Genomic DNA, 23,359 nt, shown 5'->3' with positions numbered 1-23,359 from the left:
CTCCCACGTTGGGGATCAAACCCGTGACCTCCTGGTCGCTAGGTGGACACCCTATCCGTAACACCATGACGACCCCAAACATTTAGAGAAACTATCATAACATGACTTTTTTAACTTAGGGCTTTGCCTATGAAATCATTCATTTCACAAAACTTCGAGGTTTCCAATTTACAATGTGGTACTGTAGATTGTTGTAAAAAAAATAATTAATCCTTAGGATTTAATTTTTTTTATTATGTTCATCCACAAACTAGCTTTGTGTCAAATAGCTAGAAATATTTATCAACATGGATGGACCTTTTACTTAGGACATTGCTGATTGGGCAATAACATTACTGGGTCCCTACCAATCCTCCAGGGAATTATTTAAATGAACCAGATTTCTTGGACATTACTTGAACTTTCATAACATAGCTTAATAACGTATTGAAGAAGTCATAAACCTCAGCTGTATGCAGTTGATGTGTTTTTTTCATGTCCCATCTTTACAGCTATTCTTATGTAACCATTAATTCAAGTTGGGCAGGTACCAGTTACTTGCATAAGTATGTGCACAAAGATCGTAAAGCAGCATACCCGTGGTGTAATGGATAAGGTGTCCGCCTAGTGATCCGGAGGTCGCAGGTTTGATCCACACTTGGGGAGCGTTCTCTAGATCTTCCCCAAAGACACCAAGTACTGGTTATAGGCCGAGGAAACGGACTCAAAAGCGTTTCTATAAGCCTGAGACTTACGATGCAATCGAGCTAAAATAAATAGGTTTAAACAAAACTAAGAAAAATGTGAGTTGTTTAACTGACCAGCGTCATATGAATGAATATAGAGTCGAACACTCAGCAGGTACTACAGTGAGGTGTAGTGTGGATTTTGGATGAAGCAATCTCGGGTATGTGAAGTCAGTGAATTACCAGTAGAACATGGAACAGACACATAATAATTGTATTGTTTAAGTGACCAATGTGGGAGACCAGTCCAAGATGGGGGCAGAGGGTGGAGCCAGCCAGGGAGCTGTAGGGGGCTCTGAACGATTCTCATCCAACCGGCAGCTGCTTCAGCATTATGAAAACCAGGTATGGTGTGCTTTAGTAGAAATGTAAACCTTAGCAGTGAAATACAGAATAAACTAATCTTACTTGAGTAAATGAATCAATATTGAATTGTTGTGTAAGTATATAAAATGGTAAAAAATAGGTTAAGAGGGACCATACGTTTTCACTCTGTCTATGAATGTCCATCAATACATGTCCCAGCACAACTGGACTCTTTAGTTTGAAAAATGTACTGACAATACAATGATGAAGCCTTTATACTGCTTCACTAGTTGACATTGGATTTGACTATGAAATATTTCATTTGTACAGATTAGCTGCATGTGAAAGTAACATACAATCTTTATTATCCGTCGGCGTTGGCGTTGTTCGTCCATCCATCTTTCCGTCCGTCCGTCAGTCTGGAGCCATATCTTGGAAGTGCTTTGGCGAATTTCATTGAAACTTGGTATGAGTATATATATATGGATAAGAGGATGATGCAAGCCAAATGGCGTTGTACACCATCTTGTAATAACGCAATTATGGCCCTTTATATCTTGAAAATATGCTTTTTTGAGTGTCAAATATAACACTTGTCCAGAAGCATATTGGCGGGGGATATCAATTCAACGAATTGGCTTGTTTGACAAGACATGGACTCTGGTAATGCTTTTTAAACTGGTAATCGTTTGGTAAATGATTTCATTGAGGTCCTAAAGTGTTGATGCATTTCAAATGATTGAATAGTACATAATCCAAAATCCTAATTATTTCATAATTCAGGGAGTGCAAGCCATGTATGCTGTAGAGCCTTTAAGATACTGTGACCACCTGAAGGAGGTGTCCCCTCTACCAGAGTGTGGTTTGAACGTTGACGACCCATGTACAGAGTGCAATGCAACAGGAGAGAACTGGGTCTGTCTTGTCTGCTTCAAGGTAACATTGTCGGGTCTGCTACATGGGTATATTGTCTCCTCTGTAACAGAGTACATGTATATATTTTCTCGTCTTTTCAGGAAGTTTCCTTTGAAAAGTAAGACAATATTTATTTTGGTGAGTGCATAGGCGAGTGGAAATAAGTAATGTTCTCACTTTTCTGACAGATCGTTTGGCAGATATACACCAATGGCAAACACATTTTCCTTTGTGTAGCCCATTTGAGCACATAGGGATCATTGGGAGCTTTTAAATACTGTTTTGTCTACAATTTGTTAGTGCATGAGACCCCCTTGCGTGAGGTGCGTGCATTAGCTTTTTAGTAACAACTTCTTCTCCATAACCACTTGACAGATTTTAACAAAACTTTACATGAATGATCCTAACGCAACCCTCTTTTAAAGTTGTTCAAATTGTTCTGTTCAATTGCATGTAGGTCAAAACTGTGATAAATATAGATTTTAAGAATGAAAACTTAAAAAATGTTCTCTATAACCACAAGGGGTGGAGCTTTAACATTTCTTGTGAAATATCGTATATTTGTCCTTCACAAAATGTGTTCAAAGAACGCCCCTGGGGTCAAAATTGGCCCCACTCTAGAGGTAATTTGTTTTCTTTATATGTATTTATTGAAAACTTTAAAAATCTTTTACACAGAAACCATAAGGAATATAGTATTTTATTTGGTATGTAAAGTTATATAGTGGTCATCTGCTAATTTTGTTCTCGTGGTTTGCCCTTAAGGTCAAAATTGCCATCCACTGGGGTCAAAAGATATAAAATAAAGTATTATCAAGTTGATCAGCTCCAATATCTGATGGGTTAAATCAATACTCACCAGTAATTACCTTGGCCCATGAGGAATAAAGGAAATCCCAAGGTCTTAATTATTTACAGGTTAGGCATGTTGAATTAAATTGAGATTATTTGTTTGTTTTCAGGTTAATGCAAAATTATTTTGTAATTTAATTAGGAAATAAATATATAATTGTAAAAACTGGGAAATTATTGTATTACTTTTCTTACAAAGTTTGTACACTTAATACAAGTAAACCATTTATCAAGTGATATAAATGTAATACTGTTGAAAACAGCAAAAAAGCTGGAGTAAACAAAACAAACAAACATTTATAATTGTAAAGTCAAGATAAAACTCAAGGGGGTTATGCTCTAGAAAAAGTGTACCCTTACTGGTAAATGTTACAGGAATTAATTCCAGGGGAAGCATCACTTCGCATTTAATCAAAGATAATATTGTCTCATATGCTACAAGGTTATATTGTTTTATCTGTTGCAAGTACTGGGATAATTAAGGTGTGTAGCCTTATGGTTTAAAGCACATCATGAAGATTTCTTGCTGCACCTTAGCTAATAAAGTATATTCATAGATGTGGAGGCCTTAACATGCCAAAGATGAAAAACAGAGACAACGACTTAAGCATATCTTATTATAACACAGTAACATTTCTCAAGGAATGTAATTAAATCTTCATTTTTAAATATTCACCACTATGAAGAGAACATGTGCGAGACTCTTTTCTTCCCCATTGCCCACTCATTGTTGAGTTGATTGCCATTGATTAAAATGAACAAAGGGGTGCGAGGAAATGATTAATTTTTGTCATAAAGCTCTAGTTTAAATTAGCATTTCATTTTATGTTCACAGAAAGAAAATAATAAACTTATCTTTATTTAACAAATTAAAGAAGCAAGTTAAAGAAAATATGTGTTCATCAACAAGTTATGTCCTTGCAGGTGTTTTGTAGCCGCTATGTTAACAGTGACATGGTGAAACATGGAAAGTCAGCTGACCACCCTGTTGTGTTGAGCTACGCAGACCTCTCTGTCTGGTGTTACAAGTGCGACAACTATCTTGATAATGAGGTGCCTTATGTTGCTTTGTTAACAATAATTTATAAATAAGAACTGATCAATTTGTAGGAATTGATTGTTAAAATATTGTAATGCAAACTTTTAAGTTATTAAAGCATGCTTTCATGAAACAGTTGAATTTTGTTTGCAGTAATTATTCAGTCTTTAATATGTGGTTTAATAAAGATTTTTTTTAATATCATATTCATTGTATAATATATTTTGTTTTGTTTTGTTGGTCTGTAATGTGATCAGGGCGAGTGCTCCAAGTGTCGGCTGCAAAATTTTAGCTCTGATAAAACGTTGGATTTAAGTGATTATTTGGACTTGTAGAATCTGGATTTTCGTCACATTGTTACATGAAAACATAGCTAAGTACTTTTTGCTTATTTGTAGTTAGTTTTTCATTTTAATTAGTTAAATAATTAGATACAAATAGTCTTATAAAAATTGTGTGTATAACTTTATACGTTGTACATTAATTGTTACCTTTTAGTGAGCGAAAAATTAAGGGATTATATCGTTCATTCAGTACAATAGAGATCAATTACTGCATTGTGCAGGTGTGGATAGAAAATTGATAAAACTGGACAATGAAACTCTTTCACTATTGAAATCATACAGTATCTTGAAATACAGAGGCGCCCGGGGCAGTAAACATAAGCTGAAACGAAATCATGACATAAACCAGGGTGTTCACTTGGAGGATATTAAATTACTACCAAGAGAAATTCCTACAATAACCAGTAACTTGTCAAATACAGCAAAACCTCTGCAAACCGCCCCAAAGAAGACCATTCATGATAACCTTATAAAAGTCAAAATTGAAAATAAAATCACCGTTAGCGGGCAGAAAAACATCAAAATATGCAACATAAATCCTAGATCTGTAAAACACAAGACCCTGTCTCTCAACGATTTTATATCAAATAATGAGTTTGATCTGGTAGCCATAACAGAAACCTGGCTTGGCACATCGACAGATAAAACCTGCTTCACAGAGCTCTTATCTGAAGACTACCAAATAAAACATGTACCACATCCCAGTGGTCGCCGTGGGGGCGGAGTTGCTCTTATACACAAGACTTGCATTGAAATAAAAGTCTTGACTTCAACTAAAGACAAACAATTCACTACCTTTGAACACATGGACTGTAGTGTACAGATTAAAGACTACTCTCTATAATTGGCTGTAATCTACAGACCACCTCCATCAAACGACAATGGCTTGAAATCAAGTACTTTCTTAGAGGAAGAATGGTCCCAGTTTTGATTAAAATATGCAACAACAGATAAAAACATCATTTTGACCGGCGATCTGAATTTCCACCTTGACTATCTGTCTGATAAAGATTCTCTAAAATTTAATAACATACTCAATTCTTTTGGTATGAAGCAGCATGTAAAAGAGCCTACACACGTACGAGTATACACTCTGGACGTTGTGATCACCAGGGACACTGTGGATACGGTATCCAACGTAGTTGTTACCGATCCTGGACTTTCAGTCTGCTCAGGAAACATTTCTAAAGACCATTATGCTGTCATCTTTAATGCAAGAGCATCAAAACCAGCTCTGATAAGAAAAACTGTAACCTTCGGAAACTACGAGAGATCAATATTGAAACATTTAAACAGGATATCACAGAGTCAGAAATACAATTTGAAAATATACATGACCCTGAAACCCTTGTCCAAACTTATTATACTAAACTCTCATCTTTGGTAGACAAACATGCTCCACTAAGAACCAAATCTATAACCCTGCGGCCGACTTGCCCGTGGTACACAGATGAGCTTCATGACGCTAAACATATCAAACGAAATTTGGAAAGAAAATGGCTAAGATCGAGACTCACTATTGATCATGAAATGTATAGAAACTACTGCGCCAAAATGAACAAAATGTTGAAAAAAGCATGCATAGATTTTTATTCAGATAAAGTAACATGCACAAAATCACAAAACACTTACTAGATGGCCCATCTGAAATAGCTCTCCCGTCTGGGAAAACTTCCCATGAGTTAGCACAAGATTTCAATAATTTTTTCATAAATAAAGTTGAAGGTATCAAAAAAGATATCTCTGAACATGCCCCATCTCAAGCAAATTCAAAACAGAGTAATGATAATAACCCAACAGCAGAAACATGCAGTTTGACACAACTGGGGAAGAAGTTGAAAAAATCATTATGCAATCCCCAAATAAATCTTGCGAGCTTGACCCTATTCCAACTAAGCTCCTGAAAGAATGCAAAACTGAACTGCTACCAATACTGACAAAAATCATCAATCTTTCGATGGAAACAGCAAGTGTGCCAAGATCCTTTGAAACATATAAGACCTTTATTAAAAAAGCCCACCTTAGATAAAGAAACACTACAAAACTATCGCCCGGTTTCGAATCTGCCATATGTTTCAAAATTATTGGAGAAAATTGTCAGCAAAAGAATAGATGAACATTTGACAGAAAACAATTTAAATAAAGGAAACCAGTCTGCATACAGGAAGTTTTACTCAACAGAAACAGCTTTATTAAAAGTTCAAAACGATGTCCTACAATCATTAGATAAGAAAAAGGTCACTGTCTTTGTTACGCTGGATCTCTCTGCCGCTTTTGACACCATCGACCACATAACCCTTTTTGAAACTGCCTCGAACAACAGTTTGGCTTTGCTGAAAAACCACTACAGTGGGTAGCTTATTACCTATCTGAGCGCTTCCAAACAGTGAGCATTGAAGGCAAGGTATCAGAACCAGTGCTGCTGACCTTCAGCGTACCCCAGGGATCTGTGTTAGGCCCAAAATTTTATACCATGTATACTAAACCTGTTGGGGAAATTTGCAAAAAACATGGACTCGGGCATCACTTCTACGCCGATGACTCGCAGCTCTACCTTTCCTTTGAACCCACCGATGGAGCAGTTCAAGACAAAACACTAAATCGAGTTGAAAATTGCCTCCACGATATCATCTCGTGGATGAATACAAATATGCTCAAACTTAACACCGACAAAACCGAGGTCATAGTATTTTCAAGTCAAAACAACGCCAAGTACATAGATGGGTTAACTATTAAAGTAGGGGACTCGACAATTAAACCATCGCCATACGTTCGAAATCTCGGTGCTTGGTTGATTCAAGAATGAAAATGGAACACCATATTAATGCTATAAGTAGATCATGTTTCGGTCAGATTAGGCAAATAGGTCACATCAGGCAATATCTTACACCAAATGCCACAAAACCCTTGGTCAATTCACTTGTCACGTCTCGGCTAGACTATTGCAATGCACTGCTTTATGGAACACAAACATCAGCTATCAAGAAACTACAAACTGTTCAAAACACTGCGGCGCGTGTTATCACAAGAACGTCCCCCACACATAACACCGATCCTAAAAGAATTTCACTGGCTCCCAGTAGGAAAAAAAATCCACTACAAAATACTTACCAATGCGTCCAAAGCCTTAAATGGACAATCGCCTGTATATCTGAAAAACCTACTTGAAGTCCAAGAACCAAGGAGAAACTTAAGATCAAAGAACGAAGCGACTTCATTAGTGATTCCAACGAAGATTAAATCCGTTTCATACGGGGAGCGAAGTTTCATGTACGCTACTCCAAAACTCTGGAACTCGACTTCCATCAAACATTCGAGGTTCTTTAACACTGAATTAATTCAAAAAGGCACTGAAAACTCACCTCTTCCTCCAATCTTATGCAATATAAGCAGTGGTTTATTCAATTCATTATATAAAATCTCAATCATCATGAACTTGAATTAACCCTTTTAAAGGAAGCATAATTATTCGTTTGAGGGTTTGTGGACTCGTGGTAATGGTATCCTGACATTACTCTTGTCTCAATCAGCATGAACTTGAATTTACCCTTTTAAAGGAATTATAATTATTCCTTTGGGGGTTTGTGGACTCGTGGTAATGGTATCCTAACGTTACCCTTGTCTCTGTCTCTGTTTTGTCTCTGGTTTGTCTTGCAGATCTTTCAAATCTATGGTTACTGTGCATGTTTTTTGTTGTTTTACGTAGAACTTTGAGGTTTAGATTTTATTGTTTCATTAATTGTCTTATAGCTATACACATAGGGTAGTTTTATAGTGTCTTGTTGATCTTTCTAATCTAGGGTTACTGTTCATGTTTTTACGTAGTACTTATAGTATAATAGAGTAGTTTTATAGTATAATTTAGTAGTTTTGATCGATTTCTTTTGAAAAAGTGTTGCAAAATGTATTGGTATATGCGATACGTCAAATGTTCTTATGTAAAGCACCTTTGAACGTGCACTCTTGCATGAAAAGGGCGCTATATAAATCTGGTATAATAATAATAATAATGTATATTTAATCTTCAGAACTCATCCATGATTATATAAATGTGTTTTATATTTCTGTTTTTTCTTCTTATTTTCTTAGATATTGCGCCCAGCAAAGAATGCAGCCCATAACAGCAAGTTTGGAGTCGAGATTTGAAAATTTTGATTGTATTTCTGTTATATTGTTTGTGTTGGGACTTTGGAATTTATTTTATATTGTGGGTGTTGGGACTTTGGAATTAATTATTTCTAATTTAAAAAATAGTTCAACAATCATTATAAAATCATTAGTAAAAAAGGTTATTGTGGTGTACTTGAGAAACAATTTAAAATGTAAATATTATTCTTAAATACATTAATGATCAGACTTTTGAAATGTAATTATACCCCCACAAACGAAGTTTAGGGGGGTATATAGGAGTGAACTTGTCTGTCAGTTGGTCGGTCTGTCTGTCGGTCCGTATTAAGTGTCCGCTCACTAATTCAAGTAGTTTTCACCCGATCTTCACCAAACTTGGTCAGAAGTTGTATCTACATGATGTCTAGGCCAAGTTCGAACATGGTCCTTGCCAGGTCAAAAACAAGGTCCGAGTCACTTAGTGCGTTTTAAACATTCAGCATGTTGTCCGCTCTCTAATTCAAGTAGTTTTCATCCGATCTTCACCAAACTTGGTCAGAAGTTGTATCTAGATGATGTCTAGGCCAAGATAGAACATGGGCCTTTCTGGGTCAAAAACTAGGTCACGGGGTCACTTAGTGCGTTTTAAGTATTCAGCATGTTGTCCGCTCTCTAATTCAAGTAGTTTTCATCCGATCTTCACCAAACTTGGTCAGAAGTTGTATCTAGATGATCTTAAGGCCAAGTTCGAACATGGGCCTTGCCGGGTCATAAACTAGTTCACGGGATCACTTAGTGCGTTTTTTAACATTCAGCATGGTGTCCTCTCTCTTATTAGCTCATCTATTTTTTGAAAAAAAATTATGAGCTATTGTCATCACCTTGGCGTCGGCGTTGGCGTCCGGTTAAGTTTTGCGTTTAGGTCCACTTTTCTCAGAAAGTATCAATGCTATTGCATTCAAACTTGGTTCACTTACTAACTTTCATGAGGGGACTGGGCAGGCAAAGTAAGATAACTCTGGCGTGCATTTTGACAGAATTATGTGTCCTTTTTATACTTAGAAAATTGAAAATTTTGGTTAAGTTTTGTGTTTAGGTCCATTTTATTCCTTAAGTATCAAAGCTATTGCTTTCATACTTGCAACACTTACTAACTATCATAAGGGGACTGTGCAGGCAAAGTAATGTAACTCTGACTGGCATTTTGACAGAATTATGTGCCCTTTTTATACTTAGAAAATTGAAAATTTGGTTAAGTTTTGTGTTTAGGTCCACTTTATTCCTACAGTATCAAAGCTGTTGCTTTCATACTTGCAACACTTATTAACTATCATAAGGGGACTGTGCAGGCAAAGTTATGTAACTCTGACTGGCATTTGGACGGAATTATGGGCCCTTTATACCTAGAAAATTGAAAATTTGGTTAAGTTTTGTGTTTTGGTCCACTTTACCCCTAAAGTATCATAGATATTGCTTTCATACTTGGAACACTCGCAAACTATCATAAGGGTACAGTAAAAGAACAAGTTGCATAACTCTGGTTGTCATTTTTACAGAATTATGGCCATTTTTTGACTTAGTAACTTTGAATATATGGTTAAATTTTGTGTTTTGATCCACTTTACTTCTAAAGTATCAAGGCTATTGCTTTCAAACTTCAAATACTTTCATGCTATCATGAGGTTACTGTACCTGGCAAGTTGAATTTTACCTTGACCTTTGAATGACCTTGACTCTCAAGGTCAAATTATTATGCCCCCCTTCGAAGAAGAGGGGGTATATTGCTTTGCTCATGTCAGTCTGTCGGTCGGTCTGTCTGTCGGTCGGTCTGTCCACCAGGTGGTTGTCAGACGATAACTCAAGAACGCTTAGGCTTAGGATCATGAAACTTCATAGGTACATTGATCATGTCTCACAGATGACCCCTATTGATTTTGAGGTCACTAGGTCAAAGGTCAAGGTCACTGTGACCCGAAATAGTAAAATGGTTTCCGGATGATAATTCAAGAACGCTTATGCCTAGGATCATGAAACTTGATAGGTAGATTGATCATGACTAGCAGATGACCCCTATTGATTTTCAGGTCACTAGGTCAAAGGTCAAGGTCACGGTGACCCGAAATAGTAAAATGGTTTCCGGATGATAACTCAAGAACGCTTATGCCTAGGATCATGAAACTTCATAGGTACATTGATCATGACTCGCAGATGACCCCTATTGATTTTCAGGTCACTAGGTCAAAGGTCAAGGTCACAGTGACAAAAAACATATTTACAAAATGGCTGTCACTACAACTTAGAGCCCATATGGGGGGCATGCATGTTTTACAAACAGCCCTTGTTAAATTTTGCTAAAATTGCCATAACTTCTTTATTTATTATTAGATTTGATTGATACTTCGACAAAACTACTCTTACCTGACATACCACAATAGACTCCACCCAAACCATCCCCCGTGCCCCCACCCCCCCTCCGAATCCCCCCCTATTTTTTTTTTTTTAAGATCATCTCACAAATGACCACCACACCCTTGCACTATACCCCCCCCCCCCCCGACCCCACCCCCCCCCCAATTTTTTTTTGAAACGGTTAAAAAACACAAATATTTATTTTTATTATTAGCCGGATTTTTTTCGGCTTATAGATTGATGTTGTCGGGCGGGCGGGGGGGCGGGCGGGCGGGCGGGGTGGCGGCGTGCTCGAAAATGTTAAAGTTCTTATTTCATGGTATAACTTTGGTATGCTTGGACCTAGAGTCTTCAAACTTGACATGAAGGTTGGCCAGGATTAACAGATGACCACTGGTCATTTCAAGGTCATTCATTTGAAGGTCAAGGTCACTGTGACCTTCAATATAAAAAATGTTAAAGTTCGTATAACTTTGGTATGCTTGGACCTAGAGTCTTGAAACTTGACATGAAGGTTGGCCATAACTAGTTAGTAACCACTGGTCATTTCAAGGTCATTCATTTGAAGGTCAAGGTCACTGTGACCTTGAATGTAAAAATGTTAAAGTTCTTATTTCATGGTATAACTTTGGTATGCTTGGACCTAGAGTCTTCAAACTTGACATGAAGGTTGGCCAGGATTAACAGATGACCACTGGTCATTTCAAGGTCATTCATTTGAAGGTGAAGGTCACTGTGACCTTCAATATAAAAATGTTAAAGTTGTTATAACTTTGGTATGCTTGGACCTAGAGTCTTGAAACTTGACATGAAGGTTGGCCAGAACTAGTAAGTAACCACTGGACATTTCAAGGTCATTCATTTGAAGGTCAAGGTCACTGTGACCTTGAATGTAAAAATGTTAAAGTTGTTATAACTTTGGTATGCTTGGACCTAGAGTCTTGAAACTTGACATGAAGGTTGGCCAGAACTAGTAAGTAACCACTGGACATTTCAAGGTCATTCATTTGAAGGTCAAGGTCACTGTGACCTTGAATGTAAAAATGTTAAAGTTCTTATTTTATGTTATAACTTTGGTATGCTTGTACCTAGAGTCTTCAAACTTGAAATAAAGATTGGCCAGTACTAGAAGATGACCACTGGTCATTTCAATGTCATTCATTTGAAGGTCAAGGTCACTGTGACCTTAAATGTTAAAATGTTAAAATTGTTATAACTTTGGTATGCTTGGACATAGAGTCTTCAAACTTGACATGAAGGTTTGCAAGCACACTTAGATGACCACTGGTCATTTCAAGGTCATTCATTCTAAGGTCAAGGTCACTGTGACCTTGAATGTAAAAATGTTAAAGTTCTTATAACTTTGGTAGGTAAAAATGTTAAAGTTCTTATTCCATGTTATAACTTTGGTATGCTTGTACCTAGAGTCTTCAAACTTGACATAAAGGTTGGCCAGTACTAGAAGATCACCACTGCTCATTTCAATGTCATTCATTTGAAGGTCAAGGTCACTGTGACCTTCAATGTTAAAATGTTAAAATTGTTATAACTTTGGTATGCTTGGACCTAGAATCTCAAACTTGACGTAAAGGTTTGCAAGCACACTTAGATGACCACTGGTCATTTCAAGGTCATTCATTTCAATGTCATTCATTTGAAGGTCAAGGTCACTGTGAACTTAAATGTTAAAATGTTAAAATTGTTGTAACTTTGGTATGCTTGGACCTAGAATCTCAAACTTGACGTAAAGGTTTGCAAGCACACTTAGATGACCACTGGTCATTTCAAGGTCATTCATTTGAAGGTCGAGGTCACTGTGACCTTGGATGTAAATATGTTAAAGTTGTTAATACTTTGGTATGCTTAGACCTAGAGTCTTCAAACTTGATATGAAGGTTGGCCAGAACTAGTAGATGACCACTGGTCATTTTAAGGTCAAGGTCACCGTGACCTTGAATGTAAAAATGTTAAAATTCTTATTTCATGGTATAACTTTCTTATGCTTGGACTTACAGTCTTCAAACTGGACATGAAGGTTGGCCAGCACTAGTAGATGACAATTGGTCATTTTAAGGTCATTGAAGGTCAAGGTCACTGTGACCTTGAATGTTAAAAATTAAAAGTTGTTTTAACTTTCGTATGCTTGGACATGGACTTTGCCATGACTAACAGATGACCACTGGTCAAGAGAACAACTGGTCATTTTAAAGTCTTTCAATTGACAGTGACCTTAAATGTGAATATTTTTTTCATGATTTAACTTTGGTATGCTTACCACTGGTAATTTCAAGGACATTCAATTGAGGTTCACAGTTGCGGCAACTTCAAATGTGAAAGGGCTCTAAAATATTATAATTTTTGCTGTTTCACTTTGTTGGGGTAGCTTTCAGTCCACTACAAGACAAGGTTGAAGAGACCTGTCTGCTGTGTATTGGGAATCCCAGTGTTTGTCAATTCAAGTTCATATTTGTGACCTTAAATGTTATTGTTGTTCATGTATATGCATGCATTCAAAACATAACACAAGGTTTGCTCATGCCTTGAAAAGTACTTACATTTCATTTTGACCTTTGAACAATATTTCAGTAATTTAAGTATTGCATTGACAAAAACACGAAAGGTACTTTCCTGTCATTTAAATAAAAAATCCGGCTTCAATGCGGTCATCTCCGACCGCGGAACTCTTGTTTTATGTTTGAAATACCGTCCAACCATCGCACCCAAGAATCCCCCTCCCCCCCCCCCCCCCCCCCTCCTAATTTTTTTTTTTTTTTTTTAAGATCATCTCACAAATGACCACCACACCCTCACACTATACCCCCCCCCCAACCCCACCCCCCCAGTTTTTTGTTTAAACGGTTAAAACACAAATATTTATTTTTATTATTTTATGTTTGAAATACCGTCCAACCTACGCACCCAAGAATCCCCCACCCACCCAACAACCCCCCCCCCCCCCCCCCGATTTTTTTGCATTTTTTTTTTCGCATTTTTGGAAGATAATGTAATAAATGTCCACACCCCCACACTATACACCCCTCTTCACTCCACCCCTCCCTCCTTAATGTGATTAAAAATGAAAGTCCCTTCACCTTTAAAAAGAAAATAGATGAGCGGTCTGCACCCGCAAGGCGATGCTCTTGTTCAAGTAGTTTTCATCCGATCTTCACCAAACTTGGTCAGAAGTTTTATCTAGATGATCTGAAGGCCAAGTTCGAACATGGGCCATGACAGATCAAAAACTAGGTCACAGGGTCACTTAGTACGTTTTACACATTTAGCATGGTGTCCGCTCTCTATTTCAAGTAGTTTAAATCCGATCTTCCCCACACTTGGTCAGAAGTTGTAACTAGATGATGTGTAGGTCAAGTGCGAACATGGGCCATGCTGGGTCAAAAACTAGGTCACGGGGTCACTTAGTGTGTTTTAAATCTCACCATGTTGTCCGCTCTCTAATTCAGGTAGTTTTTATCCAATCTTCACCGAAATTTGTCAGAAATTGTATCTTGATAATGTCTAGGGCAAGTTTGAATATGGGTCATGCCGGGTCAAAAACAAGGCGTCACTTAGTGCGTTTTAAACATCATAATGTTGTCCGCTCTCTAATTCAAGTAGTTTTCATCCAATCTTCACCAAACTTGGTCAGAAGTTGTATCTAGATGATGTCTAGGTCAAGTTTGAATATGGGTCATGCCGGGTCAAAAACTAGGTCACAGGGTATCTTAGTGCGTTTTAAACCTCACCATGTTGTCCACTCTCTAATTCAAGTAGTTTTCATCCAATTCTCACCAAACTTGGTCACAAGTTTGATCTAAATGATCTCTAGGACAAGTTTGAACATGGGCCATTCCGGGCCTTAAACTAGGTCACGGGGTCACTTAGTGCGATTTTTAACATTCAGCATGATGTCCGCTCTCTAATTCAAGTAGTTTACATCCGATCTTCACCAAACTTGGTCAGAAGTTTTATGGAGATGATCTTAAGGCCAAGTTAGAACATGGGCCTTTCTGGGTCAAAAACAAGGTCAAGGGGTCACTAAGTGGGTTTTAAAAATTGAGCATGGTGTCTGCTGTAGACAGATTTTGTATTGTTTAGAAATTATTATACAAGATTGTAGATAATACTTATGTGTAGATCACTAGGCAGTTAAATATATCTGTAGAGTTTAAATATGGGTGTACAAATAAATGACCATTATGCAAGTGACTATAAGATATAAATTGAATACTCAGATTTCACTTTGTTCATATGCCTGTTTTAAGAAGATATTTAATAGCAAATTGAAAATTTTAGAATTGCAGGGCTACCTGATACATTTTTTTCATATTAGTAGACACTTATCATGTGACAGAAAATAGGAGAAACATTGCCACATATATTGTTTATGTGGCAAATTTATTTAATTTATGAAGTTAAGAGAATGAAATTGCACACAGGGGTTGACAGATATGCATACAAGGCATATGCCCTTTCAAAACACATTACTATTGGTTTTGAATGATTCTGAAACATTTAAAAGTTTGGTATAGACATTAAAATGTAGAGGAGATCCTGTTTGATTACAAGAAATATTTTGATTTTGTCAAAGTGTAATGCAAATATATGTATTCCAATCTAAGTTTGGATATAAACTACAGTGTAGTTGCAATAATCCAACTCCCAGCTATTAACCCTCATGATCCATGTACGTATGTACTCATAGAAGCTCAGAGCATTCAAGAAGGTCATGGATATAAACAACCTTTAAAAAAACAAAACTTATTGAACAAACAATACACTGGTTGATTTTTTTGTCACATTTGGTAATGTAACAATTAAAAACTTATTCCAAAAAAAAAACAACTTGATATTGTATTTGCAAAATACAGAATACATTTGGGCAAATTAAGTAGTATAAATATGCAGTACTCCTTATATGTAACAAATGAAAATGAATAAGTGATCCAACCTTAAATTTCAAGTCAAGTTCATGAAGAGAACTTAAATGTGTTCATGCGGTAGAAGTGGAAAGTACCAATACAGAAATTAGTGTTAAAGAACATGAATGAAAATGAAGGTTATATGTTTCTTGATCTGATATTTTAAACAAGTCTCTAAATGTTGTTAGTTTGTGTTTAAGCTTGTTCAAGCACTTTAATACGCTTAGCAGAGGAACAATTCTTAATTATTATTTTATATTGTATATAGGTTGAAAGACAGTTTTGATTGTTGTTGTTTTCTTGTTTGAAACATACTTAAAAGTTGTATCATTATATACTACCAACATATATGCAAAAAATAAAAATGGACCTTAAAGCGAGATTATACTATTTTGTCAAATATTTATTTATTTATATAAAATGTGTAAAAAACTTATTAAATATATCTTTCAATATAAATTTTAAAAAAAGTTAAGAAGAACATGTGTCGAAAATGCAAAATCAGCCAGATATTTAATTTTGAAATCGAAAATGTCTGTACAGTCATATTCACCAGCAGGTTAATCATGCATGTACCATGTGAATCTAAATTTAGTTTAACGCTTCATTTTAAATTCCTGCAACAATATCTATTAATTCGACACACAAAAAATTAACAAAAAAGACAAATGCTTCGGTTATTGTAGGAAAATATGTACAAAATATCTTCGTCACAATCGGCTTTGGGCGTTAATTTGTCTCTGCTGCATTTTATATAAAATTCGTCTTTGATTTATAATTATACCCCCACAAACGAAGTTTAGGGGGGTATATAGGAGTGAGCTTGTCGGTCGGTCGGTCCGAATTTAGTGTCTGCTCTTTAATTCAAGTAGTTTTCATCAGAGCTTCACCAAACTTGGTCAGAAGTTGTATCTAGATGATGTGAAGGTCAAGTTCAAATATGGGCCTTTTGGGGGGGGGGGGGCAAAAACTAGGTAACAGGGTCACTTAGTGCGTTTGAAACATTGAGCATGGTGTCCGCTCTGTTATTTAAATAGTTTTCATCAGAGCTTCATCAAACTTGGTCAGAAGTTGTATCTAGATGATGTGTAGGTCAAATTCGAACATGGGAAAACTGGTCACGGGGTCACTTAGTGCGTTTTAAACATTAAGCATGGTGTCCATTGTTTTTTGTGAAGACAACATGCAAAATATTCTGTGTCAATGTGGAATGTGGGGGTAATCGTCACATCTGTGACAAAGCTCTAGTTTTACTTGCTCTTTTTGTGTTATTGTAACATATTTTATCAATATATTACAATTTTACACATATGTGTCTTGTTCTGAGAAAACTGGGCTTAATTTATGTGCGTAAAGTGTCGTCCCAGATTAGCCTGTGCAGTCCGCACAGGCTAATCAGGGACGACACTTTCCGCTTTAATGGTATTTTTAGTTTCAAGGAAGTCCCTCCTTACCGAAAATCAAGTTTAGGCGGAAAGTGTCGTCCTTGATTAGCCTGTGCGGACTGCACAGGCTAATCTGGGACGATACTTTACGCACATGCATTATGACCAGCTTTCACAGAACAAGACACATATAACAAATCGTATAATCCCGCTTTAATTACGTATAAATAAAATATAGTAAAAACGTTGTTATTATTATTCGTTGTTTGTGTAAACAATAAGACTCATGATAAGTTTGTGTTGTCATAGCAACATATGTATGTGAATGTTTGTGTTGTCAAAGCAAGATATGTATGTGAATGTTTGTATTTCGTATTTGATAACGTCCTTCTGGGCCCAAGGCTGAATTTTGTGAGGACGAGATTTAACCAGATTTTCTACATACTAAAGACGAATTAAAAATATACTTGTAATTTCCTGCTATTTAGTTGTGTTCTGAAAGGTATTCAATTTTTGTATGATCTTGTTTTGATTGTGGGGGGGGGGGGGAGCTGAAGGTCGCAGAGGAAGCCACTTTCTTTAATTCATAAATGTTGACTACTATATATATGTATATTATGTTTGACTTACTATAACTAATATGCAAAATGTAAAAAAAGTAAACTTATCATTATATGGATGTAGAGTTTGTAAACACTGCAACAAGTAAATATATACTAATAAATCTTTTTTTTGTATTTTCTTTGGTTACATATGAATAAATATTGATATTCAAATGCAACCATATTAAACATTTTGTTTCTATGCATATTACACAATAACAGTTCGAAGTGTAAAATGAATAACATATAGCAGAGACATAGTTATCTGCGTCTCTGCTTAAAGCAATAAACAACCAAAATAATGACGTCAACTGAACGAGACGTCGCGCGCAATTCACAAAGTTCTCCAGGTCGCGAATAATTGAAAATGCATACTGCATAATATATTTAGATAAACATTTGCTCAGGGCATCTAACAAAATTAAAAGTTTGATATAAAAGCACATTATAATTAAGTGTCAGTACAGGCCATTGCTCGTGCAGCTCGAATAAGTCCGTCTCTTCAGATAATCACATACTTATGTGTTGCCGCGATCGAGATGAGTACTGTGTTGTTTTCGCTGGTGTCGATACGATCATAACACTTAACAAGCTCTTCTAGTTATTGTCCACCTTCTCGTGGATAGTAACGCGAGCAACGTGTTGGGTTCTAGTAGTGTTTCCGCCAAACGATGCAATGAATGGTTAGTGTACCTACAACCGGAAGTTGAAGTTAGTCAACAAACTGTTGTGCGACAAACGACATGTGTGAACACTCTTCAAATAGTATTGTAGCCTCGATCTCAGTCTTCTGGGTACTTACTTTAGCAATAGCCGTCTTCAGAAGTACATCAGAATGAGCAGGTTCCAATGAAGGGGAAACTGCGGCTCTAAGTCTTAATGTGGACGCTTCGTGTTCTGGGAACGATTTTTCTTCGGTAACGCTTCAGTATAGAACGACGCTGTTGACATGTAATCATAAACATTCGCTGAGTGACATTTACTTCATTATTCTAAAATTGTCACATTTCCTCAATGCAGTACTCAACTATTTTTTTTCTGATTTCCGTCGACAGCTTGACCAGAACAACTGGTGCTAACCGATTGGTGTAGTTTTCTTGGTTCTTTCCAATAGATTCCGAGTCTCGGATGTACGTTTCTATTTTGTTATGAACATTCTGCGAGCTAGCACGTGTATTACAAGGGGCCCAAGCTTTAACAAAGGTTTGCATAGCGGCATGTGTAAGGTCCGCCGAAACGTCCTCGAAGTAGAATAAGCACTCTCATAAAATAATTAGCACGTGTTAATGCAAACCTGCCTTTTGTACGTGCGACTAAATCCTCTAATTGGGGTTTGAGATAAGTAAATTTCTTGACATCTTTGAGACTTCTGTTTTGATAGATTGTCGTTCAAATGTATCCCAGTATTGCCACTTTAAATTGCCCATTGATGGTAGGTAACGCTAATTAACTTGGGCAGTATGTTAAAATAAGAAGATTTCTTAACGTTACTTACATTTTGATGCTGGTTGTTCAAGAATGTCAATGTCTCTACTGCTCTTCTTTGATGGTCGTTTGTAGATCACACTGTGAACTGATGAAAACATGCCGCGTGACATAAAACCATGCTGCGTCCAGGCGACGCCATATCGCGACCCGTCGATATCATTTTGCGCCCGAACGATACCATGCGGGATGCTTTGTTGCGACGTGGAATCCGACGATAGCTGACCGCGACTTTGAGAAGGAAAAGCTTTACCGGCGGCTTTTCACTGAGTTCCGACTAGTTACTTCCGAGTTATTTCCGGCTGCGAAAATGCGATTTTTTGCTGAAATGATTTTGCGGATGCTGATTTACCGGCTAAATTCGACTGTTGATGCGATTGTTCAAAGTTCCTCCGATGTCGCATCTTGAAATAAAATTCATGTATCGTGAAAGTACCTCTTCTCGCACCTCGCCTCTTCTCGAACCTTTCATTTGTTTACATTTTATGCGCATGCTCATCGTTTTGTGGGTACCTACGTATTGTTTACGACGACTCGCGCGTAGCTGTCAATCTCCGAAAATGCGTCACAAACAGGTAAAATAAGTGTATTAAACATAAAATACGTAAAAATCATTTTTTTTTATTAATGCTTTTTTTACCTATAATATGATTTTCATGTAAAAACCTATAAAACATGGTCTAACTTTCGATCTCAACTATGCTTGACAAGAAACACTTTTCGTCTGCGGCAACAAGTCACGTGACCATGGTCAAATCATGTGACAAAGCTATTTTTAAACGAAGTAAAATGTTGCATGTCACTAATTGTTGCAACTTAAAACATATGTTTCTGATTGTGTTATTGTAACTTTTTATTTAATATTTGTCCAACAATTTTCAGAAATTCCCAATAAAGAGTTAAAAAACATAAGGGGTACTCTCCATCAGCACTCACAAATGCTTACAAACTTGTAAAAGAAACTGGGATCCCTATTAAAACTGCTGCTAGACAGTATGGAGTGCCACATAACACCCTTCGCGATAGGGTAAAAGGCCGCGTGGATCCAGAAACCACGATGACAGGTTCTGGTCCACTATTTACATTGGAAGAGGAGGCAAAGTTAGTAGCACATATTAAACTGATGGCTGATTTGGGGTACGGTTTTACCATAACAGAAGTGGTCTCAAAAGCAAGTGACTATGCAGTCTTTCTTAAGAAGAGAACACGGGACAAACCATTCACCGTGAAATGGTTTAAGGGCTTGCGCAACAGGTGGCCGGAGCTCAGAGTCATAAAACCTAGGGGGGGTAGCTAAATGTAGGGCAGAAGCTACCAATGAACAAGCTGTTGAAAGCTATTTCACAAATTTAGAAAATGTGCTGAAAAGTAATGTTTTGGAATATTTACAATCCCACTTCATCAAGTACATTCAAAGATCTGATCCTACTCAGCAAATTATCATCATATTTGACGGCCACAAATCTCACATCAATGTCCCTGTGTTGGAATGGGCAAAGAAAAACAACATAATTTTGTTTGTCCTTCCAGCACATACATCTCACGTGCTTCAACCCCTTGATGTAGCCTGCTATGGACCTCTGCAGAAAAATATATAGTTATGCATGTCAAAAATTTATCAGAGAACATCCATCTTAAAAAATCACAAGAAACAATATTGCAGAATTAGCATCCAATGCATATGTGACAGCATTATCCGTGAATAACCTGAGGGCTGCCTTTGAAAAGACTGGCATATTTCCATTCAATAGAACTGTGATAAGTGCTGACATTTTTAAGCCACCAATTCCTTATGTTGTTCCTCAAGAAAACACATTGGCTTCTGACACTCAGCCATGCATTGACAATTACTTTACAACTGCTGAAAACATAATTGAAATGAAGAAAGCACACCATACACTAACAAAGACTTTAAGAAATTATCATTTGTCTGGTCAGGAAATAACCAGTGATTGCATAAATCAAGAAATATTATCACAGCCTTTACCACGTTCCAAAGATACACCAGTCTTTCCTATCAACAAAAGAAAACAAACAAAAACAAATGAAACAAATGTCAATCAAAGTAATGTCCCCCTCCCAGAACCTCTTCCTGGACCTTCGCACATTGGCATCTGTGATACTGATAGTCAGTCTTCTGAAGATGATGTTTCTGAAGAAGACAAATGTTGTGTGTGTAAACTTTTTCAACCCAAGGAACTGAAAAACTGTGTTTCCCTTGTGTTTACAAAATGGGCACAATGTGATCACCAAAACTGTGGACATTGGACACACTTGATTTATTGTTGCAAACAGAAAGTTGTTCGGCGGAATGATGTCTTCGAATGCCCATGTCATAAAAGTGAAGAGTAAAAATACTAAAATTGAAATAAAAACATATATTTGTTCTAAAAAACATTGTTATAAATCAAGTTTTAATGTTATTTTCTAGTTTCATAAAAAACTGAACAAAATCTGCTTAGAATTGTGAATTTAAATAGTAAACAATGAAGGATTCGAAAGGAGGTACGATTGTTTTGGCGGCCATGACAGTTTTACATGATATGGTGGTGCTGAAAACTTTACGTAAATCTGTTAACAAAAGAGGATTTGCATAACAATTAAAGTTGTCAGGTATGTAGGAACAATTTATTTATCACATAAAACTCTTACAAATACGTTTCACTATTGCCAATTTTGTTTTTGACATGTCAAAAATTAAGAGGTTCGAAAGATGGTTCGTCCATGATACTAGTATATCTCTGACTCTAATAATTTTGCGAGCATTTCACCGTTATCCGTCAATTTTGTTTTGATAGACTCTGTATATGCGTTATCTTGTCGTTCAGTTTACCAAAAACTTTGCCATAGTGACCAGAAAGTTAAATTGCACATTTTCTTTCTGTGCTTTGCGTGGAGCAATATGTTTTTGTAATTCATCTTATTTGTTTTGTCACGGAACCAATTCAGGCGATCGAATTATAATTGTACATTGCTTGTTAATAAAAAAGGACGCACAACCCAGGTTCGACATTTTTAATAACGTGCAAATGTTGACAATATTGAACACCAGTTTTAGCTTATTGGCAGAATCATCAAATACATGCCTTTTGCCACATACTTAACACATATACAAACAGACGATAACAAATTCTTAATTGTATAGTGTTTGTACTGGACATTATAGATTTGAACTTGTTGACAGTGTAACACGAGTTGTCAACTTTATTCTTAAAGGGATCTTTTCACGCTTTGGTAAATTGACAAAATTGAAAAAAGTTGTTTCAGATTCGCAAATTTTCGTTTTAGTTATGATATTTGTGAGGAAACAGTAATACTAAACATTAACCATGCTCTAATATAACCATTATATGCATCTTTTGACGATTTTAAAACCTAAAAATTATAAAGCGTTGCAACGCGAAACGATTGAATAATTTGGAGAGTTCTGTTTTTGTCGTTAAATTTTGTGAAACTACGAAGATTGCTTATATAAGGTATACACTACTTCAATTATATGTACTCGGCGGAATAGCTCAGTAGGCTAAAGCGTTTTTACTTCAGGACTCTGGCAGGACTCCAGGGGTCACTGGTTCGAAACCTGGTCCGGGCAATGTTCTTTTCCTTTTTTTAATTTTATTCTTGATTTTTTACTGGAGCTTTTACGATCCAATGTTTACATTTATCGATATAAAGCATTTAATAAATAAGTTAAAAAATGCCAAAATCTGTGAAAAAGCCCCTTTAATACACGCGTGCATACACTTAGGCAGTGATATTCGTATCCAACATTGTTACTGTTACACGGGTCGCATGCCCTATTTTCTTTCGCAATGCTATTGTATCTACCGTTTTCAAATTCAATTTCTAATGAGTGAGTCTTAATCCTGTCCGAGCTTTTCTATGGCAAATATTTTCAACGTATTTAATTTATTTTTCAAATATATCATCCTGTTAAAATTAAACATGATAATCTCAGTTACTTTGCGCACGAATTGATTATATCAAACCTTGACTGAACGCTTTGATCGCGAAGTCGCTGTTTTAGTTTTTGATAATTGTACGTTTTCATACAATATATAGCTAAAGCCTAAATTGTCAATAAGGTTTTTAATAGCTTTAGTCCATCATAGTTTCAAATGAAAGTTAGCATCATTATTTACTTTGACATTCGTATCATACATAGTTGCTATAAGTGAGTTTGGCGAATCAGTACTTTTGAATCAGAATGTAATAACCTTCTCTTTAAACATAAAAGATAATTAGAAACGACATATTTCGCCTATAAGACC

General features: G+C 36.5%; 1 protein-coding gene across 4 annotated transcripts in view; it reads left to right on the top strand.

Moving 5' to 3' along the window:
* The window catches only part of LOC127878121 (histone deacetylase 6-like), a 74,362-nt gene extending 63,779 nt beyond the window's left edge, over nucleotides 1–10,583 (top strand). For all 4 annotated transcript variants that reach the window (XM_052424554.1, XM_052424573.1, XM_052424564.1 and 1 more), the window contains exons 34-37: nucleotides 952–1,070; nucleotides 1,815–1,967; nucleotides 3,723–3,851; nucleotides 8,271–10,583. In XM_052424554.1, coding sequence (XP_052280514.1) covers nucleotides 952–1,070; nucleotides 1,815–1,967; nucleotides 3,723–3,851; nucleotides 8,271–8,327 — 458 coding nt within the window. In that variant the 3' untranslated portion in view covers nucleotides 8,328–10,583. The remainder of the gene's footprint in view (nucleotides 1–951; nucleotides 1,071–1,814; nucleotides 1,968–3,722; nucleotides 3,852–8,270) is intronic.
* Nucleotides 10,584–23,359: the final 12,776 nt, after the last annotated feature.

The sequence above is a fragment of the Dreissena polymorpha genome, chromosome 1 (genome assembly GCF_020536995.1).
Source record: "Dreissena polymorpha isolate Duluth1 chromosome 1, UMN_Dpol_1.0, whole genome shotgun sequence".
Classification (NCBI taxonomy): Eukaryota; Metazoa; Mollusca; class Bivalvia; order Myida; family Dreissenidae; genus Dreissena; species Dreissena polymorpha.
This window is presented reverse-complemented; position numbering and strand designations above follow the sequence as displayed.